A 23,384-nucleotide genomic window follows, 5' to 3' on the forward strand; every position below is an offset into this window, starting at 1 on the left:
GTATAATGACCAAAATTAATTAATAAGATCTCATTACATTTATTATAAGCATTGACAAAGTTTTGTTATAATTAAGAAGTTGAATACTTACTAGTTTTTATTGAGGCCTTATTAAGACATAGGGTTCCCAATAAGGCCAAAGTGACACTTTAGTTATTTGTGTTTACAAAATTGTAATTTTTGTTTCTAAAGCCATTTTGATTCCATTATTACAAAGTTTAATAAATAAATATAAGATTTTGAAATTATCAGCCCATTGTCATTTTAAACCTACGAGCTAGGCGGTAATAAAAATAAGATAGGCCTTATTTGGTTAGGGTACCTTACATTCAATTCATAAGCTGAGCTTTAGATAAGGAAACCAAAACACAGCCGGTACATTTATCTTATTCATACACATGTGGAGATGTGCACGTAGTAATATATCACTTATTGTTTTTACAATGCAAAAAGAAAGAGTAGAGAATAAGACTCTACGTTTTCAAGCGGGTTGGATATCGCAGTTTAGGTTTAACAGAGAACACTGCTGTCAGGTCCCTAATTCATGTATAGTCGACTCTTACTATCGCATCATCGCGCATTCGGCACGGGCACACGGCACGGCTGCGGCACGGCGTTTTTAGCTTTGGAAACAATACGAAAATGCTGTAAGCGCGCTGTGAGTGCGCGGACCGCGAGTTTATGGCCTTTTTGTATTAGCTTTTTAAAATCATAATTAACATAAGATTTAATGTTCTAAATAATTGAAATTACAAGTTTATTGCTGAACTGGAGCGGTGCTGTAAACGATGGTGTTGAAAGACTTCAAATGATGTCATTTTATATATCTTCGCAAAGGATCATATAATATTTAGGGAAATTACGACTGCCCGTATAACTTATTTCGTATTTGATTTAAAAAATATATATTGTGATAGGTTTAATAACGATCTTCATACTGTGAAAACACACAAAATAGCCCCAGTAATCAATATTAAATCTTGTTGACACATTGAAATGTCCAATAACCACAAATGACGTAATTAACACCGTCCGTCCTTTGTCACAAACCAATATCTGTAAACAGGAGTTGTAATTTATTTACCTCAGCTCTGTTACAAACTAATTATTTTTTAAATGACCCACTTACAATAACTTAGGATTTGAATACATAATGTACCTAAACTTTAACATAATAGAGAACAATTTACATAAACTACAGTCTACAGTGATGATTTTGGAAAAACTAAATGCAGATTTGGTCGATTTTTCTCAGTTGCATGTGCATCTTTAGTGGGGAAGGCTTTACTGGAAATCTCTTTTAGGATTGATTTGTAAATAAATATTAGGTACATTTGAATTCGCGTCGAGCAAAGTAAATTCGGACGCTTGGTTTAAAACATACGCTACGCTTTGCTGTAAGATCATAAAAGAAATTACAATATTACTAGCGAAAACATGCAAAAAACAAACTGTAACGTAAGTCGCCGTTAAAACATGTTTGCCTTCACGTAAGTCCAGACATTAAACTGTAGCGTCACGTCTTCGGCGCAAGAGTTTCTTAAACCCACGTCAAGATAAGGGAGGCTATCTTTAGATAGTTACGATCTTCTACTTGCTTTCCAGTCGCCATGTTGTTCTCTGAGAGACGTCAACTACTGTTATGGATAACGTCATCGTAGAAGATGTTGAGTGGTATGTACAAGAATTAATTTAGTTTTAATATTTATATCTTACATAATAATTATATTACAGCGATAAGATAACACCTGTTTTGTAGCCTGTTTGACTTTCTTTTTGAGTTTGTTTTAGTTTTTTCGTTTAATACAATGTTTGTGCTTTGTTCAATTATTTGCTGCCGTGTGTTGCATGAGATACTGGTATTTTGAGTATGAGTTAAGGCGACTACCGTATTTTCGGTTGAAATTCAAAATGGATGAGCACTGTTTCAATCTGTTATGAATCTGTGTACATATGCTAATAAAGTGTAGTATAAATAAATGTTATAAATTTTTGCATTTTGAAATATACCTAATGTTGCCAAAAATATTCTAACTACAAATCAAACAAAGTTACGTTCATATATTTATATCGAACAGATTCATAAACAAATAATAAAACTAACAAACAAGCAATCATAAATACCATTTCCTTCTAGATTCCTAAAAAAAGAAACAAATCTAATTTATCCTCGACTGATCTCTACAATTACAGTACTGAGACAAATGACCTAGTTCGAATCTCTCTAAGATAGCCACGGATAAGAAAACAATGTAAATTATCTGCACTAGTCTGAAATTAAGACTCACCTTAAATATTTACTTAACACCGTCATTAAACACAGTTTGGACAGGCCAAATGTTTGGCAAAGATTACTAGTACATAAACATAAAAATCACGTGTTTGTACCCAGATATGTTTGTACTTTAATATTTATTTTCTTTCAAATTCTTAAGTCATGACTGTTGTTAAAATCTTATAAATATGATCACTTAAATTAATTTAAGTATTAAATGAGTGGACTTTAACTAAATTGATTAAAATCGCTGAAAGATTGGCTGCTGTACCTATGTTTAGATTTTAGTCCTCTCGCGAAACAAATAGCACAAACATTTTGTTTGATTAACGGCGATGATGACTTCAATATCAGAGGGCTTAGTCCGATTTTGTTTTACGTTTAACGAAAACGAAACGAGAGCGCGTTTGGCACTCTGATTGGCCGGCTCGAATAAACCAACCAATCAGAGCGCCGAACGCATTCTCGTTTCGATCTCGTTAAACATAAAGCAAACTCGTACTAAGGGTCACAAATCGGCGACATCAAATTTCTCTAACTTAAAATTTATAATTCTAACATAATTGCACTAAATTCGAAACAAAAAGATAAGAGCACACACAACACATGTAGTCTTTGTTCAGCAGTACCCATCTAATGACTGGTAAATATACCTATTATTAAAACTACATTTATCGATAAATCCCTAGGACGCCTGATCGCCTGGACTCGAGGACATGTTACGAACATGGGTCTCATCACTACCACCCCATCAGGCAGACCAGCACCACTCTGGAACGAAAACTTCGGCATAACAGGTTCGTATACAGTTATACACATTCTACGTAATAATTTACCTTTCTGAGCTTCAAATGTTCCTCATATTTGGAGAGTTTGAAAACTAAACTAAAACTAAATGCATCCAAATTTATTATATTATTATAATGTACATGTTTAATTATATTAAGATGTAATGTTTCAGTTATTTTAGTATAAAACTAAACCTAAAATTAGTTTTCTGAACTTAACATCTCCTAATTAACTTCTTCAGTATCAAAATAGTCATGAACGAAAACGTAATTAAATGGAGACAGCTACAAAATCAAAAAAAATAACTTCAAAACAGTCTGAAAAAATCAAAACCAGGCAAAATCTTTACAAGATTAATCTAGCTTAGCTTAATAAATATGACATGAACAGAAATTGCATAAAAAACAGCCATGTAAGGCGTTTGAGATGGAAAACTAATTAATCGCTTAGGATGGGCTGAAAGCCGTGCAGTATTGCATCTGCATATATACGTCTAGCTCGTTAGGAACCCCCGTCTGAAAGTGACACCGCCGACGCTAATTACCCATGAGGACAACATCTTACCGACCAACAGATAAATATTTACAGCTAGTACCGTTTTATATTTTATTTATTTAAACAGTTCTTTTTTTTTTTGTCTGGGACTTTTTTTCATTCATTATACTTTTAAATGGAGATTTGTAAGTCATATATCTTCGTGCTAGACGGCACGGATGTCTTAACGTTTGTTTAACTTTCCTATAAACCTAATCTGCACCTATTAAGAATGATAAAAAGTTTATCTAAATATATAGTCACCTCATAAATGGCATACAATATAGGAAAATATTTTCAGAGGAACCTTTTATTTACATAGTTACAAACATTTTGTTTTAATTTATTGACTCCGCAATTAAAAAATTGACATTATTAAATTTCAAGTAGTGGTATAATTAATATTACCAGCAATTTTCTTTATCCTTCAACCCAATAGGTCATTGGTTTCGCTGATATGCCATTTGTTTTTTTCTTATTTGTTTTAAGAACCTCTTTATTGTCTGTCAAAGAATATTTCATTTGAATAAAACCAAAGAATTGAAAAAGATCACGATTATTTCTATCCTTATCATTGTGTCATATTTTAATTATTCTGATAGAAGAAGATCACGCTATATATTTTCTTTGTAATTTTGACGTCACTAATATGCCATTTGTTTTATTTATCCCTTAGGGCCATTTATTTTTAAAACAAATACTAGTTTTAATTTAATATCTACATTTTATGCTCATTCCACTTTAATTATACGCGGAACTGTGTTATTAGGAAATTATAAACAGAATCAAAGTTGCATTCCTGCTCGTATACCGGGCTCCCTGGAACTTCATACTTTCGAAGTAGGTCATGTTATAATAACGTACACATGAATACTGTTGTACCTGTACATTCTAGAACCTTCCTGTCTTTATTAAACCGGAGTAACAATATATCGCAGAGAAAATTTTACTACCATATGGATTACCTAACTCTCAATCTGTGGACAAAGATTGATATGCGATGCGACATTAGTTGTACAGAGTTTCTGTCAAAAATTCATTTTGTAATCTTCAGATCGAGATATGATTTTAATTTCAATAGTAAATTACCAGTGCACATGGTTTCCGATTCTATATAAAATCATTGTATTTTGATAATTGAGTATCTAACCGCGGTACTCAGAGTCATTTAACAGTTTTTAACACAGTCCATAGCAGTTGTTTTCAATACTAAATCATTACTAAGAATTAGTTTAATTAATCATTAAATGTCTCTGAGAGCGGCAGTAAGTATTATACAGTCTTCTATGACAGGCATGAAGAAGCTCAAATCAAATGTCTTTATTTGTGTATAAGAATAAAATTATTATATGGTCCTCTAGTAAGTTTCTAGTTCCCTTCGTTTCTATCAGAGGACAGAAAGACTTAAGCTTTTAATTGCACAAAACGACTACTTACCCACTACTGAGAGAAGCCTAAGACCCCAAGATCTAGTACTACGAGTAAATAAACTTGAATTAAAACCTTTCCAGGTCCTATCTGAGCTGTTAACAAGATAAAACATGAGTTAACGATGACGTACATAATATTACACTTTAAACGATGACGCAATTCAATTCTGATGACGCCCGACATATTTCCAATTTTAATGACGTTCTCGCTATAAGAATTTGTCACGACATACATGTATGTACCTACATACAGATATTGGCTTGGTGTATATAGATATATGAAAGAAAACGTGCCCACCACAGCCACTTAGCATACTCGCTAATTATCGTTTGTCTTACTTATAACTTACTAATGTAGGTCTGTATATATATACTATATACAGCTCTATTTATCTTGCATGAATTTTATATAGTGATTTTTGGTCAGGAACAGTTTGTATTGTAGAAACTGACAATCAAACACTTACCAAACTTTAAAGTATTGTCTGATGAGCAAATTGTTGTGATTTCATCAAAACCACTTCAGTCATTTTGGAGTTGATAATCGACATAGACTTTTATAACAAAAGATAAATTATGATCCTAAATTGATTTGGAAATTAGAAACTCTGTTTAATATCTTAATATTATGCTTGTATCTATAATAAAAATCAGAATCCAAAGTATTCGTTGGTATTTGGAAGAATGCTAAGTATTAAATAATGTTCATATTTAGGTATTGCCAATCTCAAGCGTCACCGATTGGCAACCTTGTCCTATTTTCGATACCCTACATACAGGGTACCTACGTCACGGGGCGGATACAAGGCCTACGCTATTTATCCTTACCTATAGTTACGTTATAGGTTAATTATTTAGTGACATTATCTTTTCTGTTTTCATATTTAGATATTAGGTATTATTTGACAAGAGAAGAAAATCTAGTACTAACTGCCGTACTCAGAGACATTTAATGATCCTTAATAACGATTTTGTACCGAAAACAATTGCTAAGGACTGGGTTAAATAGCCATTAAATGACTCAGAGTACGGCAGTGAGGTCTAGATCATCTAGATTAATGGTGTTATGATGAAATTACATTTTAGTATTGTATATTGAGTGCTTAATTATATACTTAATGCACCTTAGATACTGCTGAATTTTTAAACACAGTAAAGAGTAACCTAATTGTTCCCGCACAGTATCTCGTTCTGTCAAAGCATCAAATAGTGTGGCAATTGTTACCGCTAGTTGGCGCTGTCATCGTATATCGGCGACGGCGAGTACAAAGCTTTATAGTTCAGGTTATAGGCAGCCGAGCTTATTGTTATGAAGCGTTGCGATTGTTAGTTGCATCTCCATGTATTGATCGTCTCGCCATAGACACCTGTAGGAATCGTTATGAAATTACCTACTTGTAACCAGGTCAGCGCTGTACCCGCTATACATCAGAGGTCCCGATAGCTTACATTCAAATGAAACGCAATATTGATTGAATCCCATTTATACAACATTGAAAAAGAAACAGAGTTAATTTGTTATCTTCAAAATTCAGGTTTCGGTAGCCATTCGGTATTTAAAATAATCTTCAAAGTATTTGTTGAACAAATTATTTCATAACGCCTCGCAATTTACTTTAAGAATGACTCATACGTACATGTCTACCGGAAAATTCTTGAAAAATACCGAAATGTTTTGTTGAAAAGTGTGACTCCTCGTCACAAAGTAGTCAAATAAGTTCTGTAAATTAAATATATTAATAAAAAATATATATTTAATACAAGTACAACCCTGTCGCAGTTAGAAACTAATTACTAACACACACGGTTGCGAGATGTCGTTGCGTTTTGTATCATCCTAAACAGTTGGTGATACACGCTACTAGACACAACACCTTCAGCGACAAGGCTCGTGAAAAATATAATTTAAAAGTGATATTCATTTCCAAAAGTGATTAAAAGGATTTGATGACGAAAAATAAAGATAAATCTAATCAAAATGCATCGAGGGATTGGCGACGGACGTCGGAACCCCTCATCGAGGTGCCTGAAGATGAAAGGTGAGGGGTGGAGGTTCATTAAAAACCACTATTAGTAGATAAGCGCTTGCTCAAACAAAACAACTTAGTGTAACGATAAATCGACACCGCTTTATGTAATACTTTTAATGTTATTATGTACGGAATTTGTTCCGTGTTTATATTTAAACCGTGTCGTGTTACTCGAGGGCTTTTGTGAGTGATATTATAATAAAGAAGTGCGATGTCGTTAAAATAAAACTGTTTAGTTTGTCGGTTATCTGATTAGCAATACTTATCGCAATAACCTTTTTAAATACACATGTTCACCTGATGTGTCCTAAACATAGTCCTTCTGTAATGACGTCCATATCGCCCGGTATTTGTTGCTCCTGGTTTATTACCTATCCTACTTTGAACTATCGATGTGCTAAGCTAAGGTTTAGCTATCATGCTCCTTTACATTTTCGTAACTTCATTTAACACTGTTTACATACTAAATGCAGTGTAAGTTTATCGCTGTTACATGAGCAATGACATGTGCGATGTTATCTCATTGTTTAACTTTATATTACTAAGAACCTGAATTTATAACGTCATAAATTACTTTCCGTGTTATTTTTTTGTTTAACTAGCTCTTACATCTAGTAATAGGTTCTTGTTAAGCTTCTTTTGAATTCGTGTCTCTATTCTTCAATGCATTTAGTCATGATGTGGGTAGCAGCATCCTTTAAGTCCTAACTATAATCTCCCAGTGAGAAGAGCACGGAGATTATAGCAAGCCCGCTCCCCTCTCCTTCGTAAAGAAAGGTCTTTATTCAGCAGAGGACATCTTCGGGATAACAATAAGTTATTGAATAAGTATCAATCCATCACGTGAGTTTGTTGAGATTTCAACAATCAGTTGGTTATTAACAATGATTCATAGATCATGTGCTACAAGTCAACGAGCATGTGGATATTTAGTTAGGCGGAGTAGGTATTAGAAATTAGTTTATTACTAACGTCACGTCTTTTATCCCCGCAGTGGCAGAGGATCACATTACGGCACGTAATGCCGCTACTTACGTACTTTTACCATTTTGTTATAAGTCCCATGTAATATGGGTTTCAGATTATTACTTAGTGCCTTATAGTCTAATTTTAAACCAGATTAATGGGTCTGATAATTAGATTTCATCATTTTTCTAATTGGTTGTTCAGAAAAGTTCGCAAATGCGACTGTTAAGTGAGAGGCCAAGCATTATGTACAATAAAATGTAGAGATTAGCGCAGCAAAAGACCAATTTTATGCATCCGAATGCTCACCACGCCGGGATACATTGAAATCCATATTTCATAGGTTTTACCAACAATGAAAAATTGTGAAAAGATTAAACCCTGTGTAATACGCACTCTATCTCTAGAAACCATTTTAAAATATATAAATTAACAAAACTAATAGAAATTTACCACCGAGATAAACAACTATTTTTTTCCAGAGAGCACCCACCACACTCACTGCCTCGGTTGAGCGTGGTGATGCCCGCCAGCTCTCACTCCAGCATGGAACACATACCTCCCCCGCCCAAGCCGAGAAGAAAACCACTCTCACATGGCGAGTAAGTAGATATGCGTTTCATAGTTAGTTTATATAAGTAGCATCATATTTATTTAAAGGACAGTATTTTTTTATCAGTGATTGCTATTAATTCACAGAAAGATTAATAACCTAGTCAATGGTCCGGCCTCATCTAGTTATTTATTTAAGAGATTGACGTGTAAAAGAGTTACATTGTAACCTATTTGCAAAATTTAAAAATAATTACATTGTTGTTTAAAGCAACAGCGCTTAAATTAATCATCATGTCGTATACAAGCTTCTTCCAATCTCAATGAAAAGTAAAATAGGTAAATTTTCAAAGTATAGAAGCTACAAATGCTAATACCCATAACCTATCATCGAAGAATATAATGAGAAGCCACATCCACAACCACATCATCATCACAATCTAGACAATGCCGGCAGCACGTCAACTAAATTTGTTAATTTCAAAATAGACAAAGGCTTCGTTATCAACAGCAAAATGACCCTCACAAATCCCCTAAAATAACGTTAAATTCGAGCAAGTATGCAATTAATTAGCTAATATGGGGCACTATTCGCTAAAATACCTAATCCGATAACCTACATAAGGGCCTGCGCAGACGAGACACTTTTGTCCACGGAGGGCTAAACTGAACTGCGATTAAGAACATTTCTTACCGACTATTAGACACAACCGAATGACTGTGTACTCTTAATCCTCTTTGTAAGTTATTTAATATAGTGTTTAAGGGATATATACTGCCAAAAAGTTGCCTGAAAGTCCCTCGTTTGCACGGCCCTAAACAATAATGGCATTCCCGTTAATATCCCGCGACGGTTTTCATTAATTTTGTTAGAAGCGTATTAATTTCCAGTCGTTTCGTGTTTTAGATTATTTCACGTTAATTGATTCGATATATCATATTGTTCCAGCGAATCGATGACCGTCGTCCTGTCAGCGTTTTATGCTAAATTGCTAATAGTATTAGGAATAGCGTTGCCTGTAACGAGCACCATACAGAATGAAGTTTATACTAATGTCATATCTGATGTAAGTATATTGTATATTCCTCTAGTAATTTAATAATTAATAATTCAGGTACGAATTGATTATACCGTTCATGAAGAATATGTCCTTTATGTTGTTTTATCACTCTTCTACGTTAATTATACGGGCACTGCAATGTGAATACAGTTCGTAACATAATTTATCTACTTGTACTTATTAAAATATGGATGTTGCAAGATGAAATTAACTTATTAGATTTTTTCAAATTAACTTTGAAAGACTAGATTGTCTGTTTTTCATAATCTCAGCAAAATTTTCAAGCAAAATAAAAGGTAATCTCTGGTTCTAACCAAAAGTATTATCTTTGCATAACCCTTTGTAAAATAAAATGTTCGTTACGGTTAGTTAACATAATAACTTTATCTTTCAAATTAATTGATCCTCGAAAATATGACAGCAAATATTATTATTTTTGGTTACCATAAATGACTCTTCTCTACAGGAAAAAGAACTTTGTGAGGAAATATTTAGTCAAGCAACAGTTTTACATACTAGATGAGTGTATTGAGCATTTGTTCGTTTGTTATGTTAATTTTAATACAAATTCTAATTGAAGTTTTATTACGTTGCTATTACAGCAATTTGGAATGTAAAAACACTGAAAACAATAGGAATATATTTACTAGTAGAGGCAAATAATAAAAATATTAATTGTACCAAAACTTTGAAATGCGATCTTCACCCTTACAGGTTCGTAGCAAACCCGTAGCTATCCCGTAGCAGTGCTACGAGCTACGGCCTACGAAACTTTAAGTGACGGGACAAAATTAACTACTCCGTGTTATATTATGTATACAATAACATTTAGAGGATGTTTTTAATTATGTTTTCTTATATTTCAGGTGTTCACAATGTATTTATATGTAGTCAGTATGCTCTTCTTAGGGTATACTTTTTATCATCTTCGAATTGCTAAAAGAGATAAAGATGGTAAGTTTAAAATAGCTTATTGTGTTGATTTCTTAATGTACGAGTAAAATATATAAGGAGAGCGTTTATAATTTTTGTTTAAATCTAATTTATAAAAAAAAAATATTCTTGCACATGTTACTTCTAGGTGGACATTACCAAATCATTGATTACTACTTTATTAAACACGAAACCATAATCTACTAGCAACAATAAATATAAAGTAGATTTTAAGCCGTCTTTTTCTTAGAATTTGTAAGTAGTCATAGAAATACATGTTATTATTTTTCAGAGAACGTAAAACGTACCCGTTACGGTAGTTTCTACCTGCACATGGGCGTGGCAGGGTTTGGAGTGGGTTCCATCATCTACTCCTGTCTGCAATTCGGAGGTTACTTCGATCTCTCGGGCGACTGCCGCCTTGCTATAGTCGCTATGAAGCCAGCTCTTAGGATATTGTACTTAGTCGCCCAAACAGTCTTCATATTTTCTTATACTGATGTGAGTAATTGTAATTTTAATGTTTTTAATTATATATTATATCTACTAAACCAGCAAAGTTGATGTACATAATAGACCTTCGTCTTATGTATTACTTCATAAACGCTTCTTTGATCTGATTATAATCATTAATGCTTACTTTGTAAACTCTAACATAATCCCATTTTAAATACAAAAGTTAGGGCGGCTTGCGCAACATTTGGTCTAAACAGAATTTAGTTAAATGTGTTTATCTTGCTAAATATGTTTAACCTAAATACAATTAAAAATCTCTTGCCCATGTCCGTATGGATGGTAATTTAACTAATCATAGTTAGAGAGTCGGTAATGCAGTTTCTTGCGTTCCTTTTTACACTTTCGTGCGTTGTAGATTTGACTTAGAGCAAAATTGTTGCATTTCTTAAAACAAAAATGCGTAATATGGACCGACGAACTTTCAACTGACACATCAAGTCAACCGAGCTGTCACACATTGTCATGTGCTGTTGTGATTTGTGAATTGTTCTCGTGGTATTTTTTATTGATTAATAATTATTTTAGTTGAGTCATAATTACCATGGCAAAAAAAGTGTTTCTTCTAGGGCCCGGGGGCCTAATTTTACAAAAGAAGAACTGATAATACTGCTTGCAGCGATGGAACCATACACCCATATTATTGAGTGCAAAAAGACTGACCAAATAAAACAGAGTGAAAAGCAAATTGACTAGGTCAAAATAGCTATCATTTATTGAATATCCATTAATAAAAGTACATTTCCTTACTTGTTGCTAGTTTTTATTTATTACTATTTATTGAATATCCATTAATACATACATATCGTCACGCCTTTAAGCCACACATTATGTTTACACCCAATTTTCACAATTTATGTTGTAAGTCCCTTGTAATAGGTGGTGAGCCTATTGCCACATACCGGGCACATGTCCAGACTCCGTGCTACTACTGAGAAATTTTCGAAAAACCGAAATAGCCCAGTAAGACTTTGCCCGACCCGGGGGAGTCGCACTTGCAACCACTCGGCCGACGAGGCAGTCCATATCCATTAATAAAAGTACATTTCCTTGCTTGTTGCTGGTTTTTAAATGTGGGGCTATTAATTTGCTGTAATAAAAATATTGTGGTTTCTTTCGTTAGACGAAACCATCTGAACAATTTGTGTCCGAATACATTCCAAATAAGTCTGCTCTCTTAAACAATTCCCTCGGTCTGTTAACATATTCTATAATCTCCTCATCGTCGTCAGAATACAATTCCCACAAATCCAACTTACAAACTTCCTACCAACCTCTTTACAATCTTTTATAAAATAATAGTAAAATGTCTATAACCTAAATATGATGACGCGCGATTGGTACTAAACGTATTTAGCGAAGTTAAATAGCCATCTTTGGGTATTTAACTTTGACAGTTCGTTAAACGTGATTAGTGCCTAAATTTTTGTTGTGCAAGACGCTAAATGTAATTAGCCGACTAAATGCGTTTACGTCACTCTTAAACTGTATTTAGCGACGATGCGCAAGCCGCCCTTAGTATGTTTCTTTATTTGTTCCCTCTTTGTGGTACTAATAAAACTAGAAGTACAGAGAAAAAATAAACCAATTCACACGAGCAAAGACGCAGGTAAAGTAATGCACGATACAAGGATATCCGTCATCAACCAGTTTATCTTAAAATTAAGGCTTCTGATGTAGTGTACCAATTTAATCTACACGAATTAGTACCGTTCATTCGTTAAATGCGTGTGATGATGATCCAGAAGTCCGATCGCCATATGTCTGCTCGCCTTGACCGCTACAGTCGTCAGATCAAGAGCCGCTAAGTAAAAAATCACGAATGTACTATTGTGTCTCTCCTCACATTTTGTGGGCCGCTAATAAGCAAACAGTTTTCATTACGTGCGCTTACACCCCTACTTAACATGATTTAAACATTTATTATAAATGCATATCTGAAAATTACAACGCTTTTGCAGTTTTTCTTTTGTGTTTAAAGACTAAAAATAGTAGAATCAACTTAAGTAATGTGTCTATATTGGTAACAATGTGAATTAGAGCGAACAATAGGTTCAGGTTTCATTCGATGGTGAAATATTAAAAGCTAAGTGACGTCTGATATGCCCTGCAAAGATAAAGGTTAGGGCGTGTGCACCTATCTTACGCCCACGCTTCATACGGACAATCGTAATTGTGGGCGAAGATTTTTGTCTCCTTGGAAAAATCCAAGATAGTTCTAAGAAGGGAATTTGCCGGAAAAACAAGGCAACAGTTCGCTCATTCTGAGTATCACATTCCATTGTATTGTACACATGTTATGTTGTTTACATCCATGAGTAACCTACATACTTGTGTTTAACAATATTCTGAATTATGACAAACTCTAAACTATACATGTTTTGTCACATGTTTTCTCTCTACTTTTAAAGTCAATTAATCGGAGAACAAGACACAAAGTATTGTAACTCAATTAATCGGAGAACAAGACGCAAAGTACGGTTTTGCATTCATTGGAAAGGTCTTGCGCGCCGTGAGGTTTATAGTAGAAGAAAATCCAGGAAAAAATCAAGGGAATAGCAGGAAAACAGGGAAAACCATTGGTAGCGAAACAGAGTTCGCTGGGTTTGCTAGTGTGTCTATAAGTAGAGTATGAAAAAGATTTGGAATTATTCTATTCTAAACTCGTGTCTAGATATTCAAGATTTTATTAATATTTAGTATAGTAAGCTTGAAGTTTAGTAGTGAGCCACGGGAAATGTTTTGTGGCTTAAGACTTGAGGCAGGTTAAGTTCATTTTACAGTCTTCATTATACTAATCACTTGCTAATTGGTGCTCAACCGCATCGTGGCTCCTCAGTTGGACAAAGTTTTACAAAATCTTCGTAATTTCGAGGTGATCACGTTTACTTTGATAATTTAGAGTTAGATGTTAGTTACTAACTTACCCCGAACTATGTATAATTTATTAAAACTAAACTTTATTTCATTTCAATTGTAGGTCACTATTTCTATGGCCTGAAAAGAACTTCTTTTTTTCAGATACTGGACCCAATGAGAGGCGTAGTTCTCGACAGATTTGGTCTCATGCACTTAATAGCAACAAACGTATGTGAATGGCTCAACGTAGTCGTTCAAGAAACACGTGATGATATTTTAGTTATGGCCTATGACCGACCAGCATTTATTCGATATGCTAATGTAACTAGCGGTTCAAAATTATTTGTTAGAGAACCTGTAGAAAATAGCACATTCATTCAAGAACAATTAACGAATGTAACCAGCGAGAACTTTATATCAAATATGACCTTGAACATGTCAAATGTTATCACGGAGAATATCAGCCACGTGTGGACCTGCAACGTGTCTGACATGATCACCCCTCTCATCAGGAGTGTCAACCCGTACTTGAGACCATGCGGAGTAGAATACAGTCTTCTATGTTCCATCATCATTGTTGTCATCTGGAACGACATCTGCACAGTTCCAGGATCCGTAAGTTCTTTTTATTCCGATTAATTATTTAACTTGCATAATTTAACATACTATGCCATAAAAATGCTCATATTAGATTACTTAGAGAATTAATTACCTTCTCCGTTTACATCGTCGACCTACTTTTGAACCGCACATGTCTAATTGGTTCCGAGAATCTGCATCAGAGCAGGAACATTAATTAGGTCAATGAATTACTTATTGATCACGTTTCCAGAAACCAATAAAAGAGCCTGCACCAACCGCGACTGCCAAAGACCGGCAATGCTGTGCTCGAACCAAATCAAATAACCATTTCTCTGTTGACTGTGGGAGTGCACATAAAGGTCTGTTCATGGGAGTAGCGGTTTTAGCTGGGACTATTGTCAGTCTGATGCTGTTCAACGGATTGTTCCAGAAACAGGAGCATATGAATTTAGCTTTACTACAGGTAAACTGCGTACCATACGGGTATTGTGTACAATGAATAATTCGGAAGCCCTTGTTTTATTATCTATCTATTTAATTATTTTCCTTTTTTTACTAGATAAACATCTGGGAATCAATCCTATTCCTGCTCATGACCATTGGTTCAGGAGCATGTATTCAAAGGATGCGAACGTTGCCACTTAAGCGTGCCGTCTCCGCGTTGCCATTGGAACACGCCCTACTTCTGGTCACACAGTGTGGAGTTTATTTATACTACTTGTTTCAAATTATTGGGGCTGGATTCTTTATACAACAATATTCTGGAGAAAATCAAGCAACCAGGTAACCAATATACTCATTACAAAATAAATATAAAAATACGTACGTTCTAGGTACCTATAGAGGTACCTATGTCTTTTCAGAGAATTAAAACAACACAACTGTAGTCTGAATAGCGCTTAACCAGAGCAACTCTAGTGCTTAAAAGCTGCAACCTCTAAATGAATAAAGTGTTATAATAATAAGTATGTGTAGTGTTATGAATGATTTTAAAATCGCGACGAAAAGACGACTATTTCTTGCTGCACTTCATTGCAATAATATTTTTCCAGGATAATATCTCCTCTATGTGCCGTTATCCAAAGTTCCTGTCAGACACTGCTGGTACTAGATGCCTGGTCTCGTCGCTGTGCCGGCACGGGCAGGCAAAGACCAGGTCGTCAGCTAGTGACATTCCTTCTCGTCGGGAACTTCGCTCTTTGGCTAATAAATCGAGTGAAAAATGCCAGAGCCGAGTTTCATCCCTTACAGGTGAAGTATCGTAACAATTATTATCTGAATAACGACGAATAACTAAAATCAGAAACAGTACTAACTTATAAAATTGTATCACCAACAGTCATCAGGCTTTTCATGCACACTCGTCGGTTAAGGGCCCTTCTTTAATAGAAAATGCGAATCTGATCGATATGTGTCCGTCCAGGGTGCCCTCTACCGACGGTCCCATTCATATCCACTCTGTATACTGCTTACGTAAATCTACTTTCATCCATCGTTTCTTCAATAATAATGACACTAATTTGGTATTAATTTACAGATGGAATTCTATGGAGTTTGGGCTTGGACTCTCATTACACACGTGTCCGTTCCACTACTCGTGTGCTACCGATTTCAAGCTACAGTGTGCTTCTATGAAATTTGGAAGAACTCCTACAAAAGAACAAGACAAGCTAATAACATAGATGTAGATGAAATAGAACTGAAGAACCACCACACCGCCTAGTTTTTAAAAGTCAACGCTATATAGATACGCAATAAATTAACCGACTGAAACTATTCTAACTTATAGTGTTTTTATTTTGCAATAAATACAAGAATCACCCCTACATTTTCATCTTAACTGTACCTGTACTTCCTACCTACCTACTATCCAATAAGTGTAACATTTTAACTCCGACTGCTTAGCGGTCATAGCATCACCAGCACGGCCGTGCTCGGTGAGTCTGTTGCCATATAGACTTACACCCCATTTCGTAAAATACTCTGTGGATTTTACAGTGAAATTAAAGATTGAATGCCTACACTACGCCTTCGGGTAGTAAAAGGCGTGATGTTATGCATGTGTCACTGCACGGTTGGGTCAGTGGTCAGTGGTGGTGACAGACTGTCCCCAAAATTCGAAATCAATGCTAATAAATTCTAAATAGATTCTACCTATACATGAATTAGTGACATTAATTCAGAATAAACCTAAATGGCTTACTAGGACTTACAATGAAATATCTGGTTATTTTCTCGTTATCGTCATAAAGAACTATAATTAATCAACCACAACCCAAGACTTTTCTGAATCAGGGACTTAGGGATCCATAGGCCGAATTACTTACAAATCAGCCATTTGGGAATTAGATGTAACTTCTAGTGTAGTCCTAATGTAAACGTATCTAAATCATGCTTAATAATATTAAGCAAAACATATTATGTTTGATATTTATGTGAATAGTAATTAAATATTAGTAACCATAGACTTAAAAAACTCTGTGCTAAAAGCCTAATACCTAATATACAATACTCCGTCATCTTGTTCGAAAAAAGTAAACATAGACATAACCTCAGGCGTTTGTCACTCCTGTCAAATTTGTGTACAACATTTCCTCATTTTAGATTTTAAAAAGAAAGGTATTCAATAAAAATATGGCTTCAGTAATGGATGTGGATGAAGAAGAAGTAGAGATGGCTTCCTCGAGTAGCGGTAAAGGTGACAAAAAAAGATTTGAAGTCAAAAAGGTAACTAAAAATTTACGCTAACTCATTGTAACGGTGCGCTATACCTTCTTTGTTGTTGTATTTGTTCCTGACCGATTTTATATTTATTTCAGTGGAATGCTGTTGCTTTATGGGCTTGGGGTAAGAAAAATCTTAAAAGTTAAGACGCGGCAAGCGAGTTTTCATATGCATTAACTTATACATTCGTATGTATCTATTGCAGACATTGTGGTCGATAACTGCGCGATTTGCCGCAACCATATAATGGATCTGTGCATAGAATGCCAAGCTAACCAGGCTTCAGCAACCAGTGAGGAGTGCACAGTAGCTTGGGGTGTTTGTAATGTAAGTATGAAAGATTCTTCTGCTTGAAATTCTTACCAATTGAACCAGATTCTCACCTATTAATTTGTTTATATTTCAGCATGCTTTTCACTTCCATTGCATCTCACGTTGGCTCAAAACAAGGCAAGTCTGCCCTCTAGACAACAGAGAGTGGGAATTCCAGAAGTAAGTATAATTCTTATAAGAGTAACCACCTAATTATTAGTTGAAGACAATTTTACCTTGTAACATTAAAATAATTCAATGTGTAGGTATTTTCAGTTCCATTACTCATTCCCACAGTTTTGGCTCATAACAGCATAACAGGAATGAAGATAGGAAGATCCATACTAAAAATATTTTATTGTTTCAGGTATGGACACTAAAGCAGAACATCTACAACGGCCATCCCTTCAAGAAGCCTCAGCTATATATTGAGAATGGGCATACCAATGTCAATATTGCATTAAGTTGATAATAAAATAACTCAAAAGTACTAAATTTTTCGTTATTCATTATTACGCGATTATTAATTGTAAATTGTGATTATGGAACTTGTAATGAAAAATAAATAACCCATAAAAATAGAATCCTGTCTTCCATGAAATGTTTCTTTTTTAGGGAGATGATGGATTTTGTCCTTGGAAAGGGTGTATCCTAACATAGTGTAGCATAAAATTAAACAAAATATTAGAAAGAAACTTGAGGCAATTTATTGTGATAATTACTGAAATGAAAAATATTTCATGTTTGTCAACAATATGCAACTGTTTTTGTCTAAATTACAGATTTCTTACATACACTATTCCCAATGAGGAATATCACAATAGCTAGTAATAAACCAGCAATTCACAAATTGCTGCAATGTCCAATCCAGCGACATAACTAAGTCGTGTGCATCAATTTTCTAATACAGCCAATACTTTTAAAATAAAGTACACAAATTATTCTAGGTCCAATTTTTTTATAAATGACCACTTAGAGGTAGGTACCTGTATTTTAACTAAACCAAAATTGACCTAATAAAGCTTCAATATTGTATTCATACTGTCTTCATTTAATTTAGGAGTAAAAATCCAATACCCTTCCTTCAATTGGGTAAAAACAATCTTACATTTGAATGCTCATGAAGAAACAACGGCAACAATAGATGTATTGCAATGCAATCTTGTATGTAAATGATACAATGAAATTCATTACAAATGATACTCCTTTGTTAGCTAAACATTAATTATTTTGGAGGTAACTATTTCATATTCAGTCTGCCACAACTAAAGTAGCATTGGAGTTCACAAAAACTAAAATTAGTCTTTTACTCTTCAATATTTTATAAATACCATTTCTGTAAACAGAAGCTATTTATTATTTTGTTAACATACCCACTCTCTTAAGTAGTCACAATTTGTTATGTATTTCAAATACTTCAATTTATAATAGTTAATTTTACTGTTATATACAAACTATGTCCCTACAACTGCTGAACAGCTTTATACAAGCATAACACACCTGTCTCGGCTACATTTCATTCCCATACCTACAATAAAAATCAACATGAAACTGTACATATTAACAATGTTCACATTTTGCTGTGAAAATTTATCAGTATTAGAACCAAGTTGGATTCTCATTTAGACATTTAGCATAATTTTCATTTCTAGAAGTGAAGTAACAATTCTCAGGCCAACCAAAAATCATAATCTCCCCAGCTGTGCCTTTTGCATAACCATTATAACTTTCGACTTTCTGAATTGGAATTTATTGAATCCAGTCTCGAAACTACACCCTTGTTCAAATTGAAGATTTACATACACTACATTTATTACTAATAATAACTATTACTCTTTAAATAGAGAATTTATTTCACTATGCTCATCGAAATATCCATACCATATTCAATATACACATTTCATTAAGACGTTGTTACAAGAACAAATAAATTATTATACAATGCAATGAGATCTACCTGCAGCAAGTCAACAATGTCAACATATAAATTAAAATGGTAAGAATCATGCTCCCAATTATTTATTTCCAATAACATATTATTTTCTTACCACATGGCAGTATAATCTGCCAGGACCTATTTCACCTTCAAATAAGTCGTATCTGACTTTGAATAAACAAAACCCAATGTTTTTGTACATACATTAACAGAATAACATTAGTTTACATTATAACATTCTATACTAGATCAACTTATTTGATAATCGTGAAACCGCCTGACTCGTAAGGGAGATAATGCAATAAAATTGCGCTAATGAAATCAATACAAGTTTCAAATGTCTGTTTTAATAAATATCTCATGGAATCAAGAAATAAAAATTAGATGCATATCACACATTACTCAAATGTCAGAACTTCACGTCACCAAAATAAATACTAGATAAAATAATCCTAATCAGTGTCAATTAAACTATTAATTGAATAATAACGGTGGAAAATAACCATAAGGTAATTGCGGCTGTCAGTCTGCTGAAATAGCAGTTGGCAAGTCGATAGTACGACTCTCATTGCCAAATATTAATCTTAAGCGTTTCATAGGAGGCAGAGGACGGATAGGGCTATGCTTGCGATGACGCTCCTTCGACCGACGTCGCTTCTTTAGACGTCTCGCCGTCTCAGGGTCAACACCCTCTAGCCGTAATACTTCATACTCAGTTGCCTCCGTAGTGTTCCCACAATCCATCACTTCCTCTACTACAGGGCTCCTTTTCACCCGCAACGTGAGTTTAAGACCCCGCCGTGGAGGAGTACATGGACATTCACTACTTTTATTTGAATTATCTACCAGCCATGGTGGTCCAGAGTCTGTTTCTTTTTTAACTTCTTCGGTCCTACTTGTAACTTCTATTTTTGGATTCTTGTTCTGCTTGCTCTCTTTAGATTCACTTGGATTCACATTTTCTCTAAAATCATATATTTCACTTTTCACACAAGCATTGTCACTTACACATTTATTATCATGGATTTGTTCTTGAACATTGGAATCGCTTACAGAATGTTCAACCTTTCCTTCACTGGTAATACCCAAATCTGTTCTTTGCAAAAGAGATTCGTTTTTATCACAATCATTCTCTGTTTTTTCTAAATGTGGGTCTCCAATATCAACAGAATCAATATTTTCTTTTTGACTATCATTTGATGGTTCTGTTTTGATATTAAGTTTATTTGTTTCTAAACCATTCATCTCTGTTTCATCTTTTGGTGTAGTAAGATTCCTATCAGGTTTACCGTCAGAGCTTTGTTTTGATGTGTTTTTAGGTTTAGGACAAGTAGATTGTGAACAAGTGTCAAGTAAACGTTTGTGACTTCGTAAAACTATGCCAGAATGAGAATCGCGACTACTGCGTGAACTAGTAGTGCTACAGCAACGAGATGGAGGCGCCCTTCGTTTGACGTTAGTAGTAGTTACCATGGTCATGCCATTAGTTGCTCGGTTGCTGTCAGTTCGTCGCCGCAATCTTTCACCCCGACTTGAAGCAGAAGATTCTCTACTGCCCTGTGCCTCTTTGCTAACATTGCCTTCTATAACATCAGCAATACACCCTTGAGCTATTAAAAGTTCAGCATCATACTTTGTTAAACCTTTTTGCTTCATTTCCTTCATACTAAGTGGAGAAACTATGTCAGAATTTTGCCTGCTAGATATTCGAGATTTTTCTGGGTTTTTGCCATTAACATTTTTTTGTGACTGTTTTGCTTTTGTTCTGTTTATTCTATTATCAGTTTCTCTAAATCTATATCTGGTGGCTTGCTCATCATTGTGTGCATTTTGTACAGAGAATGCACCTTTACCCCGTCTTTCACAAGTCTCACATTCACAGTAACAATTGCCATTTCCAAAAAAGTCCTCTCCATAAAAACAAGTAATTTCTTCACCAACCTCAATATCTCTCAACACACGAACAAATGCCTTCCCGCGATCTGTAGCCTCAAAAGTACAAGTAGGTCTACAGTCATGGTTAATGTATGCTGCAGGACCAAGCCATAGCTGTGCACAATTTTTTCTACAACTATACATTACAGAAAAGTCATTTTTCCCTGGATGAAGTAATTGTTTTTCTTCTTCTTCTGTCATCTCAGCAATACAGCCAACAAGAAAATCAATTCTTTCATGCTTGAAGAATTTTTTGGTTGTAGAAATTTTTGCACCCACTCGACCTTCCAAAGAGTACCTATAACAGGGCTCTATGACAAAGCCTGCTTTTTTATCAAATACTCGCAAGTAACGATAAATCTGAAATAAAAACATTAAATAATTAATGTTCAAAGTCACACAATGAAAAACATAAATATGATACATGTTTACACAAACAAAAATATTACATAAAGTTCAGACATTATACTAAATACAATACTGTATGTATTGGTCTACAAATTTTTGTAATCATACTTCAGTTGAATTAAATCACTAAATAGAATGGGATAGTGACTGAGTCAGCTATTTATACACATGAATAGGAAGTACACTAGAATAAATACTAACATGTTCTCTTAGCTTGCTCTGTTGGTGTTTATTTTTGCTAAAGTGTCTTGGCATCCATTCCCCATTAGCTAATCTAGAGTATGCCTTATTATAATCTTGTGTTTGGATAAATTCCTTAATAATACTCTTCAGCTCTTCTTTATTTGTTTTTAATGGTCTATAACGAATATTCATTTTATGTGTGGTGATGCCAAGATATGGATCCACTATAAGTGCTGTAGCTAAGTCATCGTACTCTGACAGCTCACGGGGAGTCATGCCCATTGGTTGCATCTTGTGGAGCACTTGCCTCCCTGGGTACGTCGCTGATCCAACAACCATCCTGAATACCTGAATAACAAAGGACGCGAATGTTGTAGTTACACACATAATTTTTTCATCATAACAAGAATGGTAAAGATTAAAAACCTTGTAAAATATTTAACTGCAATTAAAAAACTAGCATATCTTCAAAAGTAAACAGTCCTATTCCAATAACCATACAATCTCTCAATTTCTAAATTATTGTAAAAGGACAAACATGGCGGCCGAACACGAAAACCAAAAACCGACACGTCAAAATGTTGACACTGTTTTTTATTCTTTAGAATAACTCAAATAGTTAAAAAATACAAATGATTACGGAACAACTATTCTCCTATTGTTAACACTTACTTAAATCATTGAATGTATGTGAAATTCATGATTATTTTTAAATAACAACTTCACTATCTAGAAGCACTTCCAGACGCTAACTGCTAGGTTATTTACATATATCATACTTAGCTAAATGTTTATTTTTATGTTCTAATAAATTACTTCATAATTAATAAACAGTTATCAAAACTGAAGCAAACTGATCATATTCAAATTAATCTCCAAGGAAAGCTGAAAAACAACCATGTTTTCGTGCACTCCATTCATTAGTAGTGTTGTGCACACAATAAAATAAATGATCGATGAACACAGCACAAAACTCATACTTTTTATTGCATCGATATTTTTAGTAACAACTCAAAATACTATTTAATAAATTTGAAATCATTTCAGATATTTTATAATTATTAGCTGAATATAAATTGATTTATTGTAAAGAAATCTATCTATTAATTACAATAAACTTAACCCATTTTCATTTTCCTTAAATAATAACAGGCAAAGTTTAGTAGTTTTCGAGTTTTTTAATCTGATATGTTATTGTTCATAAATATAAAAATTTAAGATTCATTCAATCATCTTTATTATATTATATATTTAAACTATTTATTTTGAAAGAATTTTGATAATATAATGATTAAAAACATCGTCGCTACGCAATGCTATCATGTGTAATTTTATTAAACTGTTGAACGTGAAAATCTTCCG

General features: G+C 34.1%; 3 protein-coding genes across 5 annotated transcripts; 2 read left to right on the forward strand and 1 right to left on the reverse strand.

The window, feature by feature from the left end:
• Positions 1-1,253: 1,253 nt before the first annotated feature.
• LOC118263866 (proton channel OtopLc) lies at positions 1,254-16,306 on the forward strand. 2 transcript variants are annotated; one of them, XM_035576064.2, is made up of 11 exons: positions 1,254-1,674; positions 2,965-3,072; positions 8,507-8,626; positions 9,526-9,643; positions 10,504-10,591; positions 10,863-11,071; positions 14,105-14,557; positions 14,775-14,987; positions 15,084-15,307; positions 15,577-15,775; positions 16,062-16,306. In XM_035576064.2, exons 1-11 carry the CDS (start codon positions 1,643-1,645, stop codon positions 16,245-16,247), a joined length of 1,950 nt encoding a protein of 649 aa, XP_035431957.2. In that variant the 5' UTR covers positions 1,254-1,642; the 3' UTR covers positions 16,248-16,306. The 2 variants fall into 2 exon arrangements, with proteins under 2 accessions (XP_035431957.2, XP_035431958.2); XM_035576065.2 differs by lacking the exons at positions 1,254-1,674; positions 2,965-3,072 and adding an exon at positions 6,816-7,067.
• A 761-nt stretch (positions 16,307-17,067) lies between these two features.
• On the forward strand, positions 17,068-18,055 carry LOC118263323 (RING-box protein 1A). Its single transcript, XM_035575242.2, has 5 exons — positions 17,068-17,251; positions 17,344-17,371; positions 17,454-17,575; positions 17,655-17,740; positions 17,928-18,055. Exons 1-5 carry the CDS (start codon positions 17,159-17,161, stop codon positions 17,938-17,940), a joined length of 342 nt encoding a protein of 113 aa, XP_035431135.1. The 5' UTR covers positions 17,068-17,158; the 3' UTR covers positions 17,941-18,055.
• Positions 18,056-18,244: 189 nt separating this feature from the next.
• LOC118263322 (histone-lysine N-methyltransferase KMT5B) lies at positions 18,245-22,944 on the reverse strand. 2 transcript variants are annotated; one of them, XM_035575240.2, is made up of 3 exons: positions 22,695-22,944; positions 22,041-22,370; positions 18,245-21,791 (listed from the first exon to the last, which is right to left on the reverse strand). In XM_035575240.2, the coding sequence occupies exons 2-3, from the start codon at positions 22,359-22,361 to the stop codon at positions 20,019-20,021; spliced, it is 2,094 nt and encodes a 697-aa protein (XP_035431133.1). In that variant the 5' UTR covers positions 22,362-22,370; positions 22,695-22,944; the 3' UTR covers positions 18,245-20,018. The 2 variants fall into 2 exon arrangements, with proteins under 2 accessions (XP_035431133.1, XP_035431134.1); XM_035575241.2 differs by lacking the exon at positions 22,695-22,944 and adding an exon at positions 22,449-22,646.
• Positions 22,945-23,384: the final 440 nt, after the last annotated feature.

Source organism: Spodoptera frugiperda, chromosome 27, assembly GCF_023101765.2.
Source record: "Spodoptera frugiperda isolate SF20-4 chromosome 27, AGI-APGP_CSIRO_Sfru_2.0, whole genome shotgun sequence".
Lineage (NCBI taxonomy): Eukaryota > Metazoa > Arthropoda > Insecta > Lepidoptera > Noctuidae > Spodoptera > Spodoptera frugiperda.